Here is a 20,574-nt window from a genome sequence, read left to right on the forward strand (position 1 = left end):
GGTTGCCAATATACTCTCCGACATAGATCACCGGCTACAATGTTTTGTTTGTTTTTTAATAAATATTTATTTGGCCGCGCTGGGTCTGGGCCGCGTGTGGAATCTAGTTCCCTTACCATGGATTGAACCGGGCCCCCCGTTTTGGGAGCGCGGAATCTCAGCCACTGGCCACCAGGAAGTCCCTACAAATTGTTTTTAAGTTTGCTGTAACGTGGGAAACTATCAGAATCTGGGTTCAATCTAAGGTGCTGATGGGTGCGAATGGTGCTGGAGCCACGGAGGAAACGGAGTAAGAACCAGGACACCTGGCCTTGCGGAGCGGCGAGTAGTTTGATCTGCAGCATCCCTTTCCGCGTTAACGTTCTCTAGGAAAGGCGGGGACAAGTGACACCGCTGAACCAGCGCCGCCAGCGCGGCGCTCCGCGGCGGCCTCCACGCCTGCGCAGAACTCCTCGCGCGCTCTCAGGTGGCGCAGTTGCGCGCCGAGTCATCGATCGTGAGTTCCCGAGCGGCCTGGACCCGTGTGGGCCGCCAGCGGTCTGCTCGCCGGTGGGCTCCAGGGGGCGCCCTCAAGAGAAGGGGCGGAGCGCCCCTGTTTCAGAGACCAGCTCGGCGGGCTCCGCGGTCGGTTGGTTACACCTCCATAGCTACGGTAGTGGCCGCTGTAGGCGGGAGCTCCCCGGCCGCTCCGTAGTTACCGTCGCCGCCCCGGGAGTCCGGACCGCTGAGTCCTCTCGCGGCCGCCATGAAGCTGCGGGTCCGGCTTCAGAAGCGGACCTGGCCGCTGGAGATGCCAGAAGCCGAGCCGACTCTGGGGCAGCTGCGCGCGCACCTGAGCCAGGCCCTGCTGCCCACCTGGGGGTACAGGTAGGCGCCGCGGAGAGGCGGGGTGGGGGGTGGGGACGCGGCGCGGCGGGGAGGCGCGCCCAGTGGCGCGGGCCCGCCCCGGGCGGTCACGTGAGGCGGGGCGGCTAGCGGGCCTGGCGGGGCCCGCACCCCGGGACTGTGACGCGCGCGGGCCAGGCGGGGAGCGGGGACGAGGGCTGCAGCTCGCGGGGTCCCGGCTCCCGGAGGTCATGGCCCGGCGTCCCGAGGGTGAGCCTTCGCTTCCGTGTTTGCAGTAAACGAACCCAGGGAGAGGCTGAGATGCAAAATTCCCGAGTCTTTTGAGATGTGAGCTGGGAAATTACTGGTTTGGCTTAGGTTAAACCTCTTCAGGCTCCCAGGGATTTAAGTTCACCATCTGCAATTGTCGGAATATTTCAGTGAAAAACTTTGTAAAGTGCTGGAAGTTAAAAACCTGCTTCGTATCTCGTCTGGAGATACGAGGCCACCTGTAACCTGTACCCCTGCTTTCAGACTACCAGCCTGCAGTCCGCTTAAAACTCTGTTTTAAGTGTTTACCTGCCAGACGCCGCTGTGGGCACTTTGACTTCCCCGCTGGAAAGTTTTGCAAAGTGCAGCGTGTCGGTCTGTTTCAAATAATATTATTTTCCTGGGCAAGATGTTGCCTTTTTTTTTTTTTTTTTTTTTTTTAAGGCAAACTATGGTAAACGTTGGCCTTATGATGACCCCGGAGAGCTTGCCGTTTGGGGACAGTGACTTTGAGAAATAACGGATCGAATTCTGTTATTTATGGGGTTGCAGATGAGGCTATCCTGGGTATCCTGGAGACCATAACCTGGAAGTAGAGGGACAAAAGTGAGGGTGGTCCTCTTCAAATACTGAGCTAGCGAATTTGGAATTTGAGTGTGCTGAGAAAAAATACAAAAGGTGTTCACTGGACTTTTTAGGTGAATTCTTCAAAAGAAAACCTGCTAACTGGCTCCTTTCGTAAGACTTTCATAAACTTACATTTTATTTTTAGGAAATTCCGTAAAATGAGGTTTTATTATGAACTCACCCTTTCATTTTTCAGTTTAGGACATTACATCCGAAGTAAGCCTTTTTTCCCTCCAAATTAAAAACATAAATACAGAAAATGGGATACTGACAAAATTCCTTTTAAGTGTTACAATAATTGTCCGACACATCTATTGTTTTTTCTTGATGTTAAGCCTCAGTGTTTTGCATGCTGGTATCATTACCACACCACAAATTATCAAAATTAACTTCTCTTTTAAAAATAGCTTGTATACATGTATACATATTACTTTTTAATTAGGTGGGACAATCTGGAAAGGATGTGAAACCCAATATGACTAGCTTTGTTTACTCAAGAGCCCAAGTTAGTTTCTCTTTCAAGTTTGTTTTTACAGTTGAGGCTGGTTAACCGGAAGGAATGTAAGCTTCAGCTTGTGAAAGTGAATTCATTCTTCTGATAGTATGTTCATTTTATAATAAATGGGCAGTTTAAAAATGTGTCCATAAGACCTTATTACTTTTAAAGTGTCCTTGCTGAGCAAGTGGATCTGAGATTGCCATAAAATAATTCTCAAAGGCCTGGAGTTTGTAGGATGGCAATTCCTGATGAAGTTCATTTTTTTTCCCCCACAGTGTCAGAAAACAGGATTGTTTTTTAACCCTTCTCCTCGAAAACCATATGTTACTTTAGAAGTACATCTTTTACTAAAGGGGAGGGGAGGCCGACATTTTATTAAGCAGACAATTCTTTACTTTTTTAAATGAATCAATATTTGAACGAACATTGAGCTAGATTATCATTTTAAAAAACCAACCTTATGCTGTGACAAATCATCCACAAACACAATTCATTTGAAGTGTTTCTTTTTTTCCTGCTAAAAATGGGATGTTGTTTTTCTGGGCACTTGGCTGATTTTCAACATTTATCAAAACATTTGAAAGCAGAGGCATAGCGACTTATTTTCTCATAAGCAGGAGTTGTTTCTAAAGCTTCAGTAATTTCTGTACCAAAGACACTTTAATTGGTAAGACAATGTGTATTTACATGTGAAAGAAAAACATAAATGAATTACTGGGAGCACTTTTGAAAATGAATCATTGTAAAAATAAACAGAACAGTTTTCAAAGGACTTCATTCTTTGTTAACCTCTCAAAAAGTTAATGAAGTTAGCATTGCTGAGTATAAATGTCTTATAAAATGTTCTATAATGGTTTGTTAATTATTCCTCACCAATGTGTAATGAAATGATTATTCTCTGAAGATCAGATAATCTGTGATGCAGAAAGGATGGGAGTTCATTACTTCAGCCTAATTTGAACTCTTAGCTTGCTTGCACTGGGTTTTTGGATTTGTGTAGTCTTCCACATAATAGGGACTTGCCTGGTGGCTCAGACAGTAAAGCGTCTGCCTGCAATGCGGGAGACCTGGGTTTGATCCCTGGGTCGGGAAGATCCCCTGGAGAAGAAAATGGCAACCCACCCTAGTATTCTTACCTGGAAAATCCCACGGACGGAGGACCCTGGTAGGCTACAGTCCATGCGGTCCCTAAGAATCGGACATGACTGAGCAAGTTCATTTTTTCCACATAAAAGACTTTAAGTAGGACCTCAGTGAGAAGGGTGGACCTCTTACTGAGTCAAGTGGGATGAATTTATACTCAGTCATCTGTGTGCACTCATTTAACTTTTTGTGATTATGCATATTCATTAGGACATGGGTCTAGTATTTTGGAACCTTCATAAGCTAACTATCGTGGAAGGATACTGGATAGTTAGCCCTGATTTCAGCCTCATCTTGATCTTTTCACCTAATGTTTGTTGGTTACCTCTGTTCCATAAATACTTTTTATTTGCCAAGTGCTGGAGTTGAAATTTTGAACTAGACAGACAAGGTCCTCAATCTCATGAAACTTAAATTCTAGTGGTATGGGTGTGGAAGAGAGATGATAAGTAAATAACTGATAGTTTCAATTAGTGATGTTACAATAAAAGTAAAGCACAAGAATGGAATAGAGTGATGGAGGTTGGGTAGAAGGCATCTTTCAAGAGGTGACATTTGGGTTGAGACCTGGGTGGTGAGAAAGAATCAGTCATTTGAAGAACTGGAAGAGCAGATGCATAGGCCCAGAGACTGCAGTGAGGTTGATCCGTCTTAGAGAAAGGAGTGGAAAACTCATGTAGATGGAGAACAGTGGGTGAGAGGATGAGTGGGGTAGGTCAGATGTTGGGCTTTGGAGGCCGTGTTAAGGCCAATTCCAAGGTCAAATAGAAGCCATTGAAGGGTTCTCAGCAGAGGAATGATGTGATATAATTTGTATTTTGAGAAGAATATATTTCATTGACTCTCAGTTGCCATCAGCCCTGAGATGCACATTCTTAAGTCACACTAAATGAAAAAATGCTGTCCATTAAACTGTGATATGTCATCAATTTTAAGACGCATCCTTTTTTCAAAGATGACAAAGTATAAAAAAAGTATGTATCTTAGAATTGATGAAAACATGGATTAATGATAGAGAATTACTGATCCTGTCCCTCAGGCCGGAATCTGTAACGTAGGCATTTAGTGAGAAGAGCAAATAATTTTGATAGTTTTCCTACACTTTGGCTTTCTCTTTATCTCTGTTTTGTTTTGTTTTTCTTAGTATTGCTGGGGTCATACCGTGTACTCTGTATATGTTTCAAATGTATTATACTGGGGCTGATGGCAATAGGTAGCTCTTACTGTCCTTATTCATCTTTCTTGGCAGTTCCGATACCCGGTTTGCAATTACACTGAACAACAAGGATGCCCTCACTGGAGATGAAGAGACCTTGGCTTCATATGGGATTGTTTCTGGGGACTTGATATGTTTGATTCTTGAAGATGACATTGCAGCACCTAACTTACCTTCATCCACAGTTTCAGAGCATTCCTCACTCCAGAATAATGACCAACCCTCTTTGGCCGCCAGCTCCAGTCAGTCCAGCATACAGGATTCGCGACTGCGTGACTCACTCCAAGGACAGGCAGCCCAATCTGAAGTCTGGAATGATGACAGTATGGTGGGTATAAATATCAAAACAAGAAATAGAGTAGTTGATAAATCATACGGAATAGCTCAACTGAATTCTGTACCAGTCAGGGTGATTACCATCAGTAGACTGAAGATTATATTCTTACAGAAATTTTTTTAAATTTTAATTACTTTATTTTATTTATTAAGTATAGTTGATATACACATTCCTTATTTCATTGTATTTGGGAATTCATCTAGTACTGATTGAATTTTTAAAGAGAAACAGGGAGAGTATGGTTTCAGATGCTAATATTAGCTCTAAATTGCATTACAGTCACTTGTCCACTCACTTGTCAATGACATGTGACAAATGATCTGTTTAGAGAGGTGGTGCTAAACGTTTTTTCTCGTTTCCACATGCATGAAGAATACGATAAGTATTTATATCAGGATGGCTCAGAGAGTGCCTGTGGTTCTCATGGAGTGGGTGTAAAGTTTGATAAGCTCACCAGAGGGTTTTGATATCTTCCTCCCATGTCATTATTAGCCGCAGTTCAGTTCAGTTCAGTTGCTCAGTTGTGTCCAACTCTTTGCGACCCCGTGAATCGCAGCACGCCAGGCCTCCCTGTCCATCACCAACTCCCAGAGTTTACTCAAACGCATGCCCATCGAGTCAGTGATGCCATCCAGCCATCTCATCCTCTGTTGTCCCCTTCTCCTCCTGCCCCCAATCCCTCCCAGCATCAGGGTCTTTTCCAATGAGTCAACTCTGCATGAGGTGGCCAAAGTATTGGAGTTTCAGCTTCAGCATCAGTCCTTCCAATGAACACCCAGGACTGATCTCCTTTAGGATGGACTGGTTGGATCTCCTTGCAGTTCAAGGGACTCTCAAGAGTCTTCTCCAACACCACAGTTCAAAAGCATCAATTCTTCGGTGCTCAGCTTTCTTCACAGTCCAACTCTCACATCCATACATGACCACTGGAAAAACCATAGCCTTGACTAGACGGACCTTTGTTGGCAAAGTAATGTCTCTGCCTTTTAATGTGCTATTTAGGTTTGTCATAACTTTCCTTCCAAGGAGTAAGCATCTTTTAATTTCATGGCTGCAATCACCATCTGCAGCCAAAAATAAAATCTGACGTTGCTTCCACTGTTTCCCCATCTATCCCAAGAAGTAATGGGACCAGATGTCATGATCTTAGTTTTCTGAATGTTGAGCTTTAAGCCAACTTTTTCACTCTCCTCTTTCACTTTCATCAAGAGGCTTTTTAGTTCCTCTTCACTTTCTGCCATAAGGGTGGTGTCATCTGCATATTAGCCTAGGGTAGCCTTTAAAAACATTCTTCTCACATATATTTTCTCCCACACATCTGTCAGTAAGTAATAAATGGCCAGAAGTTAGGCATAAGAAGCAAAGAGCGTATATACAGACGTACCTCAGTGTTTTTGTGCTTTGCAGACACTGTGATTTTTACAAACTGAAGGTCTGTGGAAACTATCAAGCGAGTCTGTTGGTGTCATTTTTCCAACAGCGTTTGCTCGCTTCTATCTCTGTGTCACGTTTGGTAATTCTCAGTTTAAACATTTTTGTCATTATATTTTTATACCTTTTTAGTTATATTTTTGTCATTTTAAAAAATATTTTGACATTTATATTTTTTTATTATTTGTGATCTGTGATCTTTGATGTTACTATTGCAAAAAGGTTATGACTCAGTGAAGACTCACATGATGGTTAGCATTTTTTAGCAATAAAGTGTTTTTTAATTAAGGGTGTCTACATTGTTTAGACATAATGCTGTTGCTCACATAATAAGTGCCATATAGTGTAAACATAGCTCTTATATGCACTGGGGAACCAAAAACGTTTTGTGACCTACTTTATTGCAATATTTGCTTTCTTGCAATGGTCTGGAACCCAGCCTGCAACATTTCCAGGTATGCCTGTAATTCATAATTTTGTCAGGTAAGTGGTTTTAAAGAGCATTTTCTCCTTCCTCAAAGGAAGGAGCCTTTGAGGAGCCTCATTTTTAGGTAGTGTGGATTGTCATTGGCCCCTGGGTTTTAACAGGTGAATGTAGAACTCTACAAGCCATCAGGGCTCAGATCCTCAAGGATTTTGAAAGAACAGTCTCTTGCTCCCTTACATTCTTCCACTATTTTACTCATAAAATGTAACTTTACTTTCCTCTGCTCCTTTTCTAATGGAAGTAAACTTAAAAAGAAGAAACATGTGCTTTGCATTAAGAGTTGAGCACATACCTAGGAAGTAGTCTTTCTGAGTAAAATTAATGTAGGTAACTCATTCTTACTGAAGCAGTGTATCATGTCAAAAAGCCCCGAACTATGAGTCTGGAGATCTTGGATTGTTTCAAATTTTTGTTAGCTGGTAACCTTGGTTATATTATTTAATCTGAATCAAAATTACAGCATGTATAAAAAAGTGACCTCATCTGTCTTGCCTATTTTGTGTTTAGGGTAAATTAGAAAACACTAAAAAACATGAAATTGTAGGATATTGTCCATCATTTATCCAGCAAGCATTTATTGGGTACCTACTGTGTGCCAGGTACTGTTCTTGTGTTACAAAAGTGGGTGACATGTCTTTTCCTTTCTAAGCTTGTTGTCATGGTAGGATATAGACATGAAATCAGAAAATTGCAGTACAGTGTGGTGAAGTGCAGTAATTAAGGCCTTTGCAAGGCAGAAAGATAGTCTACTGTAATACTTGAAGAGGTGGAGGAATACCAGACTGGAGAGGGAGGGACTACAGAATGTGAACTTGATACAGAGTCAGGGGTCAGGTGATGAAGGGCCTTGTACGCTAAGGGGTTTAGGAGTTTGGACTTTATTTTGTAGACCTGCATTTCTTAGCATGTCTTCTGTGGAAAACTTGTCTCGTGAGTTTAAAAGTGTTACAGGGATGTTGAGTGTTGAGGAAGGAGGATAGTGTTTCTTGGTTAAATGTTAGGCATGCTTTCTATTATTCCCTGTACTTCTCAGAGCTTTATAATGCCAGAATGTATTTTGTGGATATGGAGGGTGAGGTTAGGTGGCTGTGACATGTAGCATTTTCCATATTCATCTGATTGTAGACCTCTTTTCCTAAGAGTATTTAGGGTCATGTTCCAAGGCACAATATATGCCTGGTGTTGCTGTCTGCATAGGGGAAGTACTGGCAAGAATTTAGCTGGGATGTAGGACATAATTGGATTCTTGGTTGTCAGAAAACTCTGACAGCAGTGGGTGGAGTGTCTTGGGAGACAAGAAAGTGGAGTCCAGGGATACCTGGGGAGGCTGTTCCTGGAGGTTAGGAGATAAATGAGTCTGAAGTACCACTAGGGTAGAAAGGGGCAGATTTTAGAGAGACTTAGGAGATAGATTCAGTGGAACTTGGACGACTGCTCATGTTGAGGTGGGGCTTATAAGGTTGAGGGGGAAGTCTAGGATGATTTTCAGGTTTTTGGCATATCAGCCAAAATTCAGTTCAGTTCAGTTCAGTTGCTCAGTCCTGTCCGACTCTTTTTACCCCATGGACTGCAGCACGTCAGGCCTCCCTGTCCATCACCAACTCCCAGAACCTACCCAAACTCAGGTCCATTGAGTTGGTGATGCCATCCAGCCATCTCATCCTCTGTCATCACCTTCTCCTCCTGCCCTCAATCTTTGCCAGCATCAGGGTCTTTTCATATGAGTCCACTCTTCACATCAGGTGGCCAAAGTATTGGAGTTTCAGCTTCAACATTAGTCCTTCCACTGAACACCTGGGACTGATCTCCTTTAGGATGGACTGGTTGGATCTCCTTGCAGCCCAAGGGACTTTCAAGAGTCTTCAACACCACAGTTCAAAAGCATCAGTTCTTCGGTGCTCAGCTTTCTTTATAGTCCAACTCTCACATCCATACATGACTACTGGAAAAACCATAGCCTTGACTAGACGGACCTTTGTTGGCAGAGTAATGTCTCTGCTTTTTAATATGGTGTCTAAGTTGGTCATAACTTGCCTTCCAGAATTAATGGAGATCAAAGAAAATCCCATGGACGGAGGAACCAGGTGGGCTACAGTCCCTGAGGTCACAAAGAGTCAGACATGCCTGACTGAGCCTGCACACAAGATACTCAGGAGGGAGGAGCAGATTGCAGGCTTATTCATGGTTTAGGAGCCCTCACAGAAAATGGGTACCATTTCTGAGCTCAGTAATGTGCTTTAGTTCTGAGCTCTAGTCTCAGTTCACTTAGGAACCAAAATATACTGTGAAAAAACGAAAGTCTGTTTAATGCATTCATTGTTTTTGTTATCCTTTTCAGGTGGGGCCTGGTCAGCATTTTGAAGCTGAGCCAGTTCCAGATGTTGTGGATGTGGAGGGGGGCGCAGGTTTCTATCCCACAGAGCCAATGCTCTGCAGCGAATCCGTGGGAGGGCAAGTGCCCCACTCACTGGAGATGCTGTACCAGTCCGCTGACTGTTGGAACCCCTGCGATGCCCTGATAGTGTCCATACATCTTCTCATGTTGGAGTCGGGTTACATTCCTCAGGTGAGATTACGGCCGAGAACAAAAGTTTCCTGCTAGAAAAGGGGTCGTGTTCTAGATTTCTTTCTGAAATGTGTCTGGGTATTAATGTAAACTGTCGAAGACAATGCTGAGCATACCAGTAGGCAGTCAGTAAATGTTCCCTTCCCTCCTTCCTTTTTTCCGCCTTTATTTCCTTGTCAGCTTTTAGTTAGTATTACAGAATTGATGACATCTATGGTTTAAAAAAACCCAAAAGATTTTATATGATAATATGTATAAAATGTGATCAGTGCATGTGGATTGTGTATGACTAGATCGATGGCTCACCAGGTTATTTTTTATGTTAGTGGTTCTGTGAGTTGCCACTAACCTTAACACGATTCAGTTAGGAAGAGGGACATTGATCTTAAGCTGTTGTTGCTTACATTCATTCATTCCTTATCTGTTAGACAAATACCTGCCAATGTCAGGTGCAGTGCTTACTGTCCAAGTGGAGGAGAAAGATAAGTAACAGACTGCTACATTGTAATGGCTAAATTGTGGGAGAAACGTGTATGTATGGAGGATGCCATGCCAGAGATTCACGAAGGAGAACGTTTAGAAGTTTTTCAAACTTTAATGTGCATAAGAATACCTAAGGGATCTTATTAAATGCTCATTCTGATTGAATAAGTCTAGGGTGGAGCCTGAGATAGTAGTGAGCATTCTGGGCCATGTTATGAGTAACAAGAATGTAGAGTAATTCAGTGATCAGCGAACACAGGGACCATGCCATGCACTGAATCAGGATTTAGATTGTACAGATACTGGGACAGTCTTTATCCTCAAGGAGTCTGTAAGTGGGGGAGAGAAACAAGTAAAAAGCAAGTTATAATGTATTGTGATAAATAATAGAAGCATTGCAATAGAAATATGAACAGAATGTTAGGGGGTGAGAGGGTGGGAATGACAGCAAGGATTTGTTTTGAAAAAGGCTTCACAAAAGAAACGGCATTTGAGCTGGGCTGTTGAATAATGATATGGCTCTGCTAGGCATAGAAGTGAAATTTTCAAGTGAGAATTCAGTCTCTATCTCTGATATTTTATCTATTTGGACCAAACTTTTGATGGTGGATAATGTAACATTTTCTTTCTTTCACAGGTTTATTAATGATCTGACAAACTTTATTAAAGGGACTGTATGGAATGCTTATTTGCAGACAGGTTAGGGGCCTCTTGGGTTTTTCATTTTTTTGAGAGTAGCACACTGTCCTTCATTATCTGTTTCCCTCTGTTTCATGTCATTGCCCAGGGGACTGAAGCCAAAGCTGTGTCCATGCCAGAGAACTGGAGGTTGGGGGGCGTGTATAAGCTGCAGTACACACACCCTCTCTGCGAGGGCGGCTCTGCTGCGCTCACCTGTGTGCCTTTGGGAAACCTCATCGTCATAAATGGTAACTAGCTGGAGGAGTCATGCTCGTTAGCTTATGGATCTTTACAGGTTTCGCTCCGAACACTTTACAGCCACTTCAGTGATTGGCTGTCGTGATAGGTGACAAGCTGGAGGAGTCATGCATTAGTTTGTGAGTCTTTATATGTTTCACTCCGAACAGTTTACAGCCACTTCAGTGATTGGCTGTCGTGATAGATGACTAGCTGGAGGAGTCATGCTTGTTAGTTTGTGAGTCTTTATATGTTTCACTCCAAACACTTTACAGCCGCTTCAGTGATTGGCTGTCGTGATAGGTGACAAGCTGGAGGAGTCATGGGTTAGTTTGTGAGTCTTTATATGTTTCACTCCGAACAGTTTACAGCCACTTCAGTGATTGGCTGTCGTGATAGATGACTAGCTGGAGGAGTCATGCTTGTTAGTTTGTGAGTCTTTATATGTTTCACTCCAAACGCTTTACAGCCACTTCAGTGATTAACTGTCACAATATGGCTAGGAATCTTTCTCAAATTTGTTTGATCCCCAGACCACTAATCACACGGGGGCCAAAAGGTTACAGAATACAGGGCTAATCATACTACTACATCACAGCCTAACTTGCAAGGTCACAGCTATCAAAGAGTGAATGTGAGGTTGTAATTTTTGCTTCAGTTTCTTATAAAAACAGCTCAACAACACTTCAACAATATATTAACCTTTATTTACTAGTCTTAAGGTACTTAATACAGAGAGTAGCTGCTAAATGTGTTAGTTTCTGATGTTTTGTTCCTTTACTGATTCTTGACAAATGAGCTGCTTGTGGGCTTCATGGCCGACAGCCATTCCAGGAGCATTCCAGGCCTGGGTCTTTGAAAAGGAGCAGTGTGTCCTCAAAGCTTTCCTTTGCCCGAGACATCCTGCTCACTGCACATGTGCCCGAGCGCATCACTGGCTCCTTCACGGAATGAAATGAAGTGCGCCTTTGTGTGTAGGATTAAAAAATGAACCTTCTGGTGATGTCAAGAGTATTGGTCCTCTGGGTCTAGGGGGAGAGGACACTGTGAAAGCTAGCAGGATTCTTTTAATGAACAAGGGAAGACTCATTGCCAAGGGTTAAATAAAAAATAAATGGAGTTTTTAGTGACCTCGTTACAAATAATGATTGTATTGTGTTTAACTATTAACCTTGTTGCATATCTTTCAATTATTAATAAGCTGCTGTTGGTAGTACTTAGTGGGTTTTATATAAAGGTGTCTCCTGTAGTTTTTAAAATGGTGTTTTACTTAGCGTGATTGGAGGTTTGCACTTTGGACTTCGCTGTGAGGCAGGGAAACAAGCAGAGAGCAGTTTGTACAATGTGTCTGTATATTGGGGGTAAGGGAATGAATGCAAGTCCATGTGAAAAAGTGAAGCAGTTGGTGAAATGACAGAACTTTTTCATCACCTTTCTTTTGCTGTTTCAGCTACCCTAAAAATCAACAGTGAGGTTAGAAGTGTGAAAAGACTGCAGCTGCTGCCAGAATCTTTTATTTGCAAAGAAGAATCAGGTATTGTAACCATGATTTAGCTTTTGGGATAAAGGTTTAAGAGGTTCATGCAAAAAGAAAAGAAAAAACAAAACAAAACAATGGAAAGAATGTTCAAAGACTTAAAATTTCTGGGTGAGCCTAAAGCAAATTCACGACAATGTTACAGAGTTTGTTTCTTTCCTGTTTCTCTTAGGGTCTTGGATGCTAAATTATAGTTATACTGCTGTTATGCTGTATAAATATATAATATAAGTATACTGCCAAACTATATTTAGCATCATTATGGAATGATGCTATTATATAATCATTACACAGGATTGATACTTCATAATTTCTGAATTAAATCTTTGGATTTTTCTAGCATTGTATTTAACCAGTATGGAGAGGAACTGTGTTTTGTGGAAACCATACAATACAACTTCATTATGGAAGATCATTAAAAGAAAAACTTCTCAGAATGTTTGCTTAAACTTACATAAATTTGGCTACTGTTTTATACAGAGTGGAACTTCAAAAGTTTTTATCCTAGTCGTGATTTTGCTTGTATTCTATAATACTAATAAATGCAAAGAAGACAGTTTTTCTTTTGTCAGTTAAACCCAAAGTATAACAGACAGGTAGGCAGTTGAAGGAGAAGAGATGAGGTGGGAAGGGAATTAAAATCTTTTGGAGTACTTGTTTTTTTACTGGACATGTGCCTTTATGGATGTAGTTTTCATTTTGTCCTCATAGTGAATTCAGGCGGGTTTTAAGATCGGGGGTGGGGGGTGGGGACTGGTGTGATTTATAGCAGCGAGATGGCATTTACAGCAGTGTCTTATAGGGTAGGCTGCCTAGATCTAGATCTTCGCTTTGAAGGCCTTGAGACTTATTTTTGTCAGCTCCCAGGGGAGATCAGACTCTGAGAGACTAACTTTTATGAACTGAAGTTGATAGGAAAGGGAGACCTCAGAATATGTATTTTTAACGGTCTGTGAACAATTAATGTCGTACCAGGTCAGTGTTTCTCAACCATTTGTTCATTATCAATCCCCTAAGGAGGCTTTGTACACAGTCCCCCACCCCAACTCCCAAATCATTCTCCCTCATGAAATTTTAATTTCATAGATACACTATATATTTGTTTGTATACTGTGGCCCTTTGGAGGGTCACAAACCACTGTAATAGCTCGGATTTTTGCTTGGTTGGAGGCAGTATTGTTTCTTTTGAGAATGCATGAACTAGACTGATGAATCTGTATAGATGGTCTTACCATTAAAACCAGAAAAACTTGAGACTCCTTGGCTACAACACTGTATGTTCATCTCTGTACTATGGAGGTCCTTACTGTGGGGAGTATAAATACTCTACATTAGAGCAGTAGAGGTTTTTATGCTCATTTTCTAGATCAGGAAACAGGTTGGGAGGAGGTTAAATTACTTCAAGGACACAGAGTTAATAAATAGTAGAATTTAGGATTGGAGTAGATTTGGCTCCTGAGCCTATTTTTTAGGAACAGTGTTTATAGGAATGTCACTCAAATTATTTGATACATGTTAAGTAAGGAATAAGGAAGTGAAAAAGGAGGAAGAAAGTTAATACCGTTAGATTACAAGTTTATGTGAATGCGTGTTAAGTCACTTCAGTTGCGTTCGCCTCTTTGTGACCCTTTGGGCTGTAGCCCACCAGGCTCCTTTGTCCATGGCATTTTTCAGGCAAGAATACTGGAGCAGGTTGCCCTTTTCCTCCTCCAGGGGATCTTTCTGACCCAGGGACTGAACCCACGTCTCCTGTATCTCCTGCGTTGTAGGCGGATTCTTTATTGCCTGAGCAATCAGGGAAGCCACCAGTTTGTGGATTATGTTAATTTAGTATTTTCAGTATGTACTTTGTATGTTGGGTAGGAGAGTGCTGCTCATTTGATAAGTAATTTAAATCATTTTTACTGTGGCTTATAGTATAGTACCTAGTATATGCTCTACACTATTACTTATTCTTTTATTTATAAATTGCTAATCACTTCTTTAGTAGGTCCATTAAAGAAAGATTTTGTTTAAAGAGGATTCAGCCTTCAGAGTTACAGTGTATACTTTCTCTTCTATTGAAGACTTTAGTTCATTTCTCTTTATGTAGGAATTATTTGTGAAAACTTACTTAGCACTTTGATTTGGTTTGGCAGAAGCAGAGGACACCATTTCAAGTTTTTCCATTTGCTATTGTGTTTTGACTTTTCATTTAAAAAATATTCTAGGGGAAAATGTAGCCATGATATACAAAGATCTTCAGAAACTCTCTCGCCTCTTCAAAGACCAGCTGGTGTATCCTCTTCTGGCTTTTACCCGGCAAGGTGAGAAATGATAAATCATCACAGGCTGAAGGGCTGGAAAGAATCGGAAGTTCACATATGTTTAAGGATGACATGTGACTCTTCCCTCTTTTCTGCTCCTAGTGAAATTCTGCTCTTTTAAGCTTAAATGCTAATTCCTTAATTGCTATTCACGTCCTCTTTGTATCTTCACTGCATTTTATACATATCTTTATTATAGCCCTTTTTCCACTGTATTATAATTTTTCACATGATTTCTTTTCACCTAAGGTTATGAATTACCCTGAAAGCAGGGAAATATGTCTTACTCACTTATGTATTCTCATGACCTAGCACAGGGTCTGGCCCATAATTGGTGTTCAATAAATACATATATAAATAATCTATAGCCTGTAAATTAGGTCTACTTTTTAAAAAGCTGTTTATTGGGGCTCTGTGCCTAGGTTTGGATGTTTGACATCCAACTTTGGATGTTTGACATGCATTCTTAATGCTAACAACTTTGAAGTGGATTTTATTCTCATTTTATAGGTGATGAAACTGTAATTCAGCAAGGTTTATAATACACTCAAAATACTTGTATTAATAAGCTTTCTTTTTGTGTTTTATCAGTAGTAAAAAATATTTTAAAATCTTAGTGACTTAAATTGAACATTTATTTCTCACTCAGGTACATGTGTGTGTGGGTTAGGTTTAGCTGAAAAAGTGGTGAGAGGTCCTTATGTAGGACTTGCTCTTCTGTAGCACAGGGGAAAGAGGACCAGTGACCTTGTGTTGGTTCTTAAAGCTTTAATTCAAAAATAGTATGCCACTTGTACTCTCATTTCAGTGGACAAAACAAGTGAAAATGGCCAAACCTCGCGATAGTAGGATGGGGAAATATAGGGTAGAAAATAGTATGGTGGAGTCATAACCTATCACAGTCTTTGGCTGATAAATAATTTCAGGTTTTTAGAGATAGATATGTGACTTTTATCTGCTGTTTATATGTAGAAAAATAGTATTTTAGGTCTCAAGTGGCATGGTGCCAAGGCTCTTACAACCATAGTTTTCTTCTTCGGTTGATGGTGAGGGAAAAGAATAATGTGAATTTTAAAACCTTGTATTGGATTTTGGTTATCTTTGCTAATGGAGAATAGTGTCCCTATATTCAAAGTAACTAATAATAAGAAAATAATTGTCACTTGACTTTGGAATATATTATTCTTTTCCTTTCTTGGTTTTGCTTCTGAATTTGTCTTCCTCCCTTCTTTTTCAGCCTGCTAGATATCAAATAATAGTAATCTAACACTCGAGTGCTTATTGCTTGCCAGATATTGTTCTGAGCACTCTGTATGTATTTACACATTTAATTCTCAACTCAGTGAGGGAGGTAGTATTAATCCATTTTACAGATGAGAAATTGAGTTGGAGCTTAAATAACTTGTCCAAAGGCATACAGTAAGTGGCAGGATTGGGAACCAATTGTAAAAGCCAATGAATTATCCATTTTCTGTAGTTGAGTAGAGAATTTTTTGTTGTATTGAATATATTTTGAAACAAAGGAGGCCATTGACTAGTATTTAAAAATTGTCATAGTTATTCATTTGATCTGTATTAAAAAGTACTTTGTCTCTCCAGTAAAACATAAAGAGAATTAGGGGCTTAGAGTTAGTAGTAGTAACATAGTCAACCAGGGGATAAAAGTTTGTTTTAGATGACTTATGCCTGGATAACTAGAAAATACCATCTAATTTATCATCTCTACAAAGCTGGCCACTTTGGTTGATGTGAGGAAAACTGGATCTTCTTTACTCAGTGAGATCTATTCTCTTTTTCCTTTTAGCACTGAACCTACCAGATGTATTTGGGTTGGTAGTCCTCCCATTGGAGCTGAAACTGCGGATCTTCCGACTTTTGGATGTTCGTTCTGTTCTGTCTCTGTCTGCAGTTTGTCGTGACCTCTATATTACTTCAAATGATCAACTTCTGTGGAGGTGTTTGTATCTGCGGGATTTTCGAGGTGATTTCCATGATGGCATGTTAACAAGAAAAGTGTTCTTTGTTACCGAGGTCTTAATTACTCAGCTGGCCAGAAGTTTTAAGTTGTGGGCTTTTTTTTAAGAGTAGGAAATAGTCATAGCATAGCCTTATTATGAAGAGATTCTAAGCCTCATGTACCACTGCCTGTGCCGCCAAAGCTCTCCCCATTCATGTTTGTGTTCTCTGCAAGTACAAACAGTCTTTTGGACCAAATAGATTCTTTTAGTATAGAAAATTGAGGTAAGACAGGTTTAATGCTGGATGAATGAAGCATTTTAAAATCCTTATGTTTTCTGTTTTCTTTGTAGATGGTAGTGTCAGAGGTCGAGACACAGATTGGAAAGAAGTAGGTATTTGTAAATACCAAGGCTGATGTCTGTTGCATGGAAATAGCTAGTAAATTAATGTGTTAAGGGCATATTTTCCACTTTTATTATAATACAATCTGTTTTGAGTCTATTGCTAATTTTTAGTAAATGAAAATGTTTTCAACTTTTACCTTAGCCTTTGTCCTTAGTGTCTTATAATTACACAGGAAAAAAATCTTAGCATGATGACTGTTTTCACCTTTATGTAATATAGTCTCCCTGTTTGTAGTAAAAACAAAACAAAACAAACCTGAGTTGTTTTTGTGCTGGAGTAGTCTTCAGCTGTTCCGCTAGTTAGAATAGTAAGTTACAAAAAAAATAAGTTATATTGTTTTATTTGCAGATAGGAATATGTTCCACCCTCTGAAATAGTCATCCATTTTGTTATTTAAATTAAGGTCTATTAGGAACATAATTTAGGTGAGAAAGTGAACTTAAGTACTGACCGCTCCCCTCCTTCCCTGCCAATACCGTAACTTTTTATATTCTATGGCATGGTATTTTCAACAAATATTTAAATTTTCCATTTTCAGGAAAGGCTGACGTGCAATTCATATCAGCTTGAGAGTGCTAGATTGCAGTCTTGAGAGTACATGTCACTCATTTATCCCTTCTCTGGATGTGTTGTTACTCCAGATTGGCACAATTGCTGAGTTGCATTGTGGTTAAAGACTAGAGTTCCTTTGGCATTGTGTTCACAGCTATTACCTTATTCATGTAGGAAGAAACTGGTAGAAGTTCCCTTCAGTGCACTAGCTTCTTTGTCTGCCTCCGTACTGTGGGAAAAGAAAAGTATATATACATCTGTACAATGAAAGCCAACTGGAACTTTGGGGAAGTGTCCAACTCACTCATTATGTCTTGTTCTTATCTGTCTGCAGCTGTACAAGAAGAGGTACAAACAAAGAAAAGAAGCCCAGAGAGGGCGGCATGTGATGTTCTTGCCATCATCACCCCACCCCATTCCATTCTACCCCAACCCCTTGCACCCCAGGCCTTTCCCTCCCAGTTCTCTCCTCCCTCCAGGAATTATCGGTGGTGAATATGATCAAAGACTAACCCTTCCCTATGTTGGGGACCCAATCAATTCACTCATCCCTGGGCCTGGGGAGACACCCAGCCAGTTCCCTCCACTCAGACCACGTTTTGACCCAATGGGCCCACTTCCAGGTCCTAACCCCATCTTGCCAGGGCGAGGTGGCCCCAATGACAGATTTCCCCTGAGACCCAGCAGGGGTTGGCCAACTGACAGCCGGCTACCATTCATGTGACTGATTTGTTACCTCACTCTGGAGCTTGTTTTGGTTTTGTTTCTTTAAAACTACAGATGTCATCTTGCTGGGGTGCTACCTCTGCTGTTTTCTGATTGTGATGGTGGGACATGGACTTACAGTAAACCTTTTATAGACTTATTAGGTTGGTGCAAACATAATTGCGGTTTCGGACCATGAATTTTAAATCATTATAACTAGGCTCAAACACATCTTTATTAATCAAAATAGGACCATTAAAATCAACAAATTATTGCGGATGAGAAGTCCTGTAGCGTAAAAACCCATGCTTCGGGATTCAGTGAACTCATGGAAACCATTTTTTGCCACTTGCTGGCTGTAGAAGTGTTTCCCCTGCTGAAAGTTGTTCAGATGCTTGAAGGAAGTGGTGGTTGGCAAGAAGTCAGGTGAATGTGGCAGATGAGGCAAAACTTCATAGCCCAATTCCTTCAACTTTTGAAGTGTTGGTTCTGCTACATGTGGTCAGATGTCACAGAGAATTGGGCCCATGCTGTTGACCAGTACCAGCTGCAGGTGTTGCAGTTTTCAGTACATCTCATCGACTTGCTGAGCATACATCTCAGATGTAATGGTTTCATCAGGATTCAGAAATGTGGTAGTGGATCAAATGGGCAGTAGACCACCTAACAGCAACCATGATCATTTTTTTGGTTCAAGTTTGGCTTTGAGAAGTGCTTTGGAGCTTCTCGGTCCAGCCACTGAGCTAGCTGTCGCCAGTTGCTGTGTAAAACACACTGCTTATCACATCACAATCTGATCAAGAAATGGTTTGTTGTTGCTACAATAAGAGAAGATGACACTTCAAAATGGCGATGTTTTTGATTTTGGGTCAGCTCATGAGGCACCCACTTATCGAGCTTTTTCACCTTTCCAGTTTGTTTCAAATGCTGAATGACCATAGAATGGTTGACGTTGAGTTCTTCAGCAACTTCCCCTGTAGTTGTAGGAGGATGAGCTTCGATGATCGTCTCAGTTGGTGGTTGTCAGCGTCCCATGACTGGCCACTGTGCTGCTCATCTTCAGGGCTCTCGTCTCCTTTGTAGAACTTCTTGAGCCACCAGCACACTGTGTTAGCAGTTCCTAGGCCAAATGTGTTGTCGATGTTGCAAGTTGTTCTTGCTGCTTGATGACCCATTTTTGACCCATCTTGAATAAGAAGACCACTCAGATTAGCTTTTCATCTAACATCATTTCACTAGTCTTAAAATATAAAATAAGCAAGTCATTAGCAAAAAAAATAAAGCGAGAAATGCACATTAAAATGGTATATTACATAACCACATTTATTTAAGAATATTCCAATATCAAGCAGCAATGTTAAACAATGCAAAACTGTAATTACTTTTGCACCAACCTAATAGTTGAAGCTCCAGGGGTGGTATGGCTCACAGGTTACTTTCTCGACAGGGCTGGCCTTGGGAATGTGGTTCCTGACACCCCCTCTCTGTTACCGTCTAGAATGAAGGTTACACGTTGACAATGTTCACACCAGAATAAAATATTAAGTGTAAGCTACACGGCAGTCTTGACTTTTATTACAGAAAGGTATGTAATATTACAGTATTACTTGGGCATGTGAAAATGATCAGAGAAGATTCATTGTCATCAGACTGTTGCAGGGGATTATTTTTGTTTTGTAGTGGCACCCTTTCTTCACGTGAAATCATTTGCAAAAGCCTGATTTATGGAATGAACACAAGCAGAGCCAGTTTGGTTGAGCTGGATGTGAGGTGAATGGACCCCCGCCAGCTCAGTCCCCTCCCCCATCTCTGCAGCTGCTCCTCGGGCTCCGGGCTCCAAAACTCTGCTTTTTGGCCACCATTGGGTTGTTAGGGACTCCTGTTTCTGGCTTCTTCTGGATCGGAGTTTGGGTTCTTTTTCCTTGTGTTTCGAATACTTGGCATCTAAGCTGTAAGTAGACGACGTTTCTCACAACAAAGTACTGTGCTTTGAGTGCTGCTCAGGGACTTGTTCTGCAAAGAAAGCCTCATCATTTGTGGAATATTTTGCTTTTAAGACTTAAAATACACAAAATTCAAGTTTTATTTTGCCTACAACAAGAAAAAGGTCAAACACAAATAGCATACAAACAACTATAGAAACATGCTACAGTGACAGATTAAAGTTGAATCACAAAACAGGAATAAAACACTGTTAGTATCTGCAGAAAATAGGAATATTGCCAACGTCTTCCTGCTTTTTTAAAAATCGGTTTTGCATATAAGGAAATGGCTTGGAATGCTGTGTGCTGCAAGAATGTCAGAGTCC

The 20,574-nt window shown here is 41.0% G+C and overlaps 1 protein-coding gene across 2 annotated transcripts; it reads left to right on the plus strand.

Moving 5' to 3' along the window:
- Positions 1-226: 226 nt before the first annotated feature.
- Positions 227-19,821, plus strand: FBXO7 (F-box protein 7). 2 transcript variants are annotated; one of them, XM_065938529.1, is made up of 9 exons: positions 227-867; positions 4,614-4,908; positions 9,174-9,401; positions 10,672-10,813; positions 12,253-12,336; positions 14,550-14,645; positions 16,450-16,626; positions 16,955-16,992; positions 17,896-19,821. In XM_065938529.1, exons 1-9 carry the CDS (start codon positions 746-748, stop codon positions 18,283-18,285), a joined length of 1,572 nt encoding a protein of 523 aa, XP_065794601.1. In that variant the 5' UTR covers positions 227-745; the 3' UTR covers positions 18,286-19,821. The 2 variants fall into 2 exon arrangements, with proteins under 2 accessions (XP_065794601.1, XP_065794606.1); XM_065938534.1 differs by lacking the exon at positions 227-867 and adding an exon at positions 980-1,095 and having other exon boundaries at positions 4,766-4,908.
- Positions 19,822-20,574: the final 753 nt, after the last annotated feature.

This window comes from Muntiacus reevesi, chromosome 1 (assembly GCF_963930625.1).
Source record: "Muntiacus reevesi chromosome 1, mMunRee1.1, whole genome shotgun sequence".
Taxonomy (NCBI): Eukaryota; Metazoa; Chordata; class Mammalia; order Artiodactyla; family Cervidae; genus Muntiacus; species Muntiacus reevesi.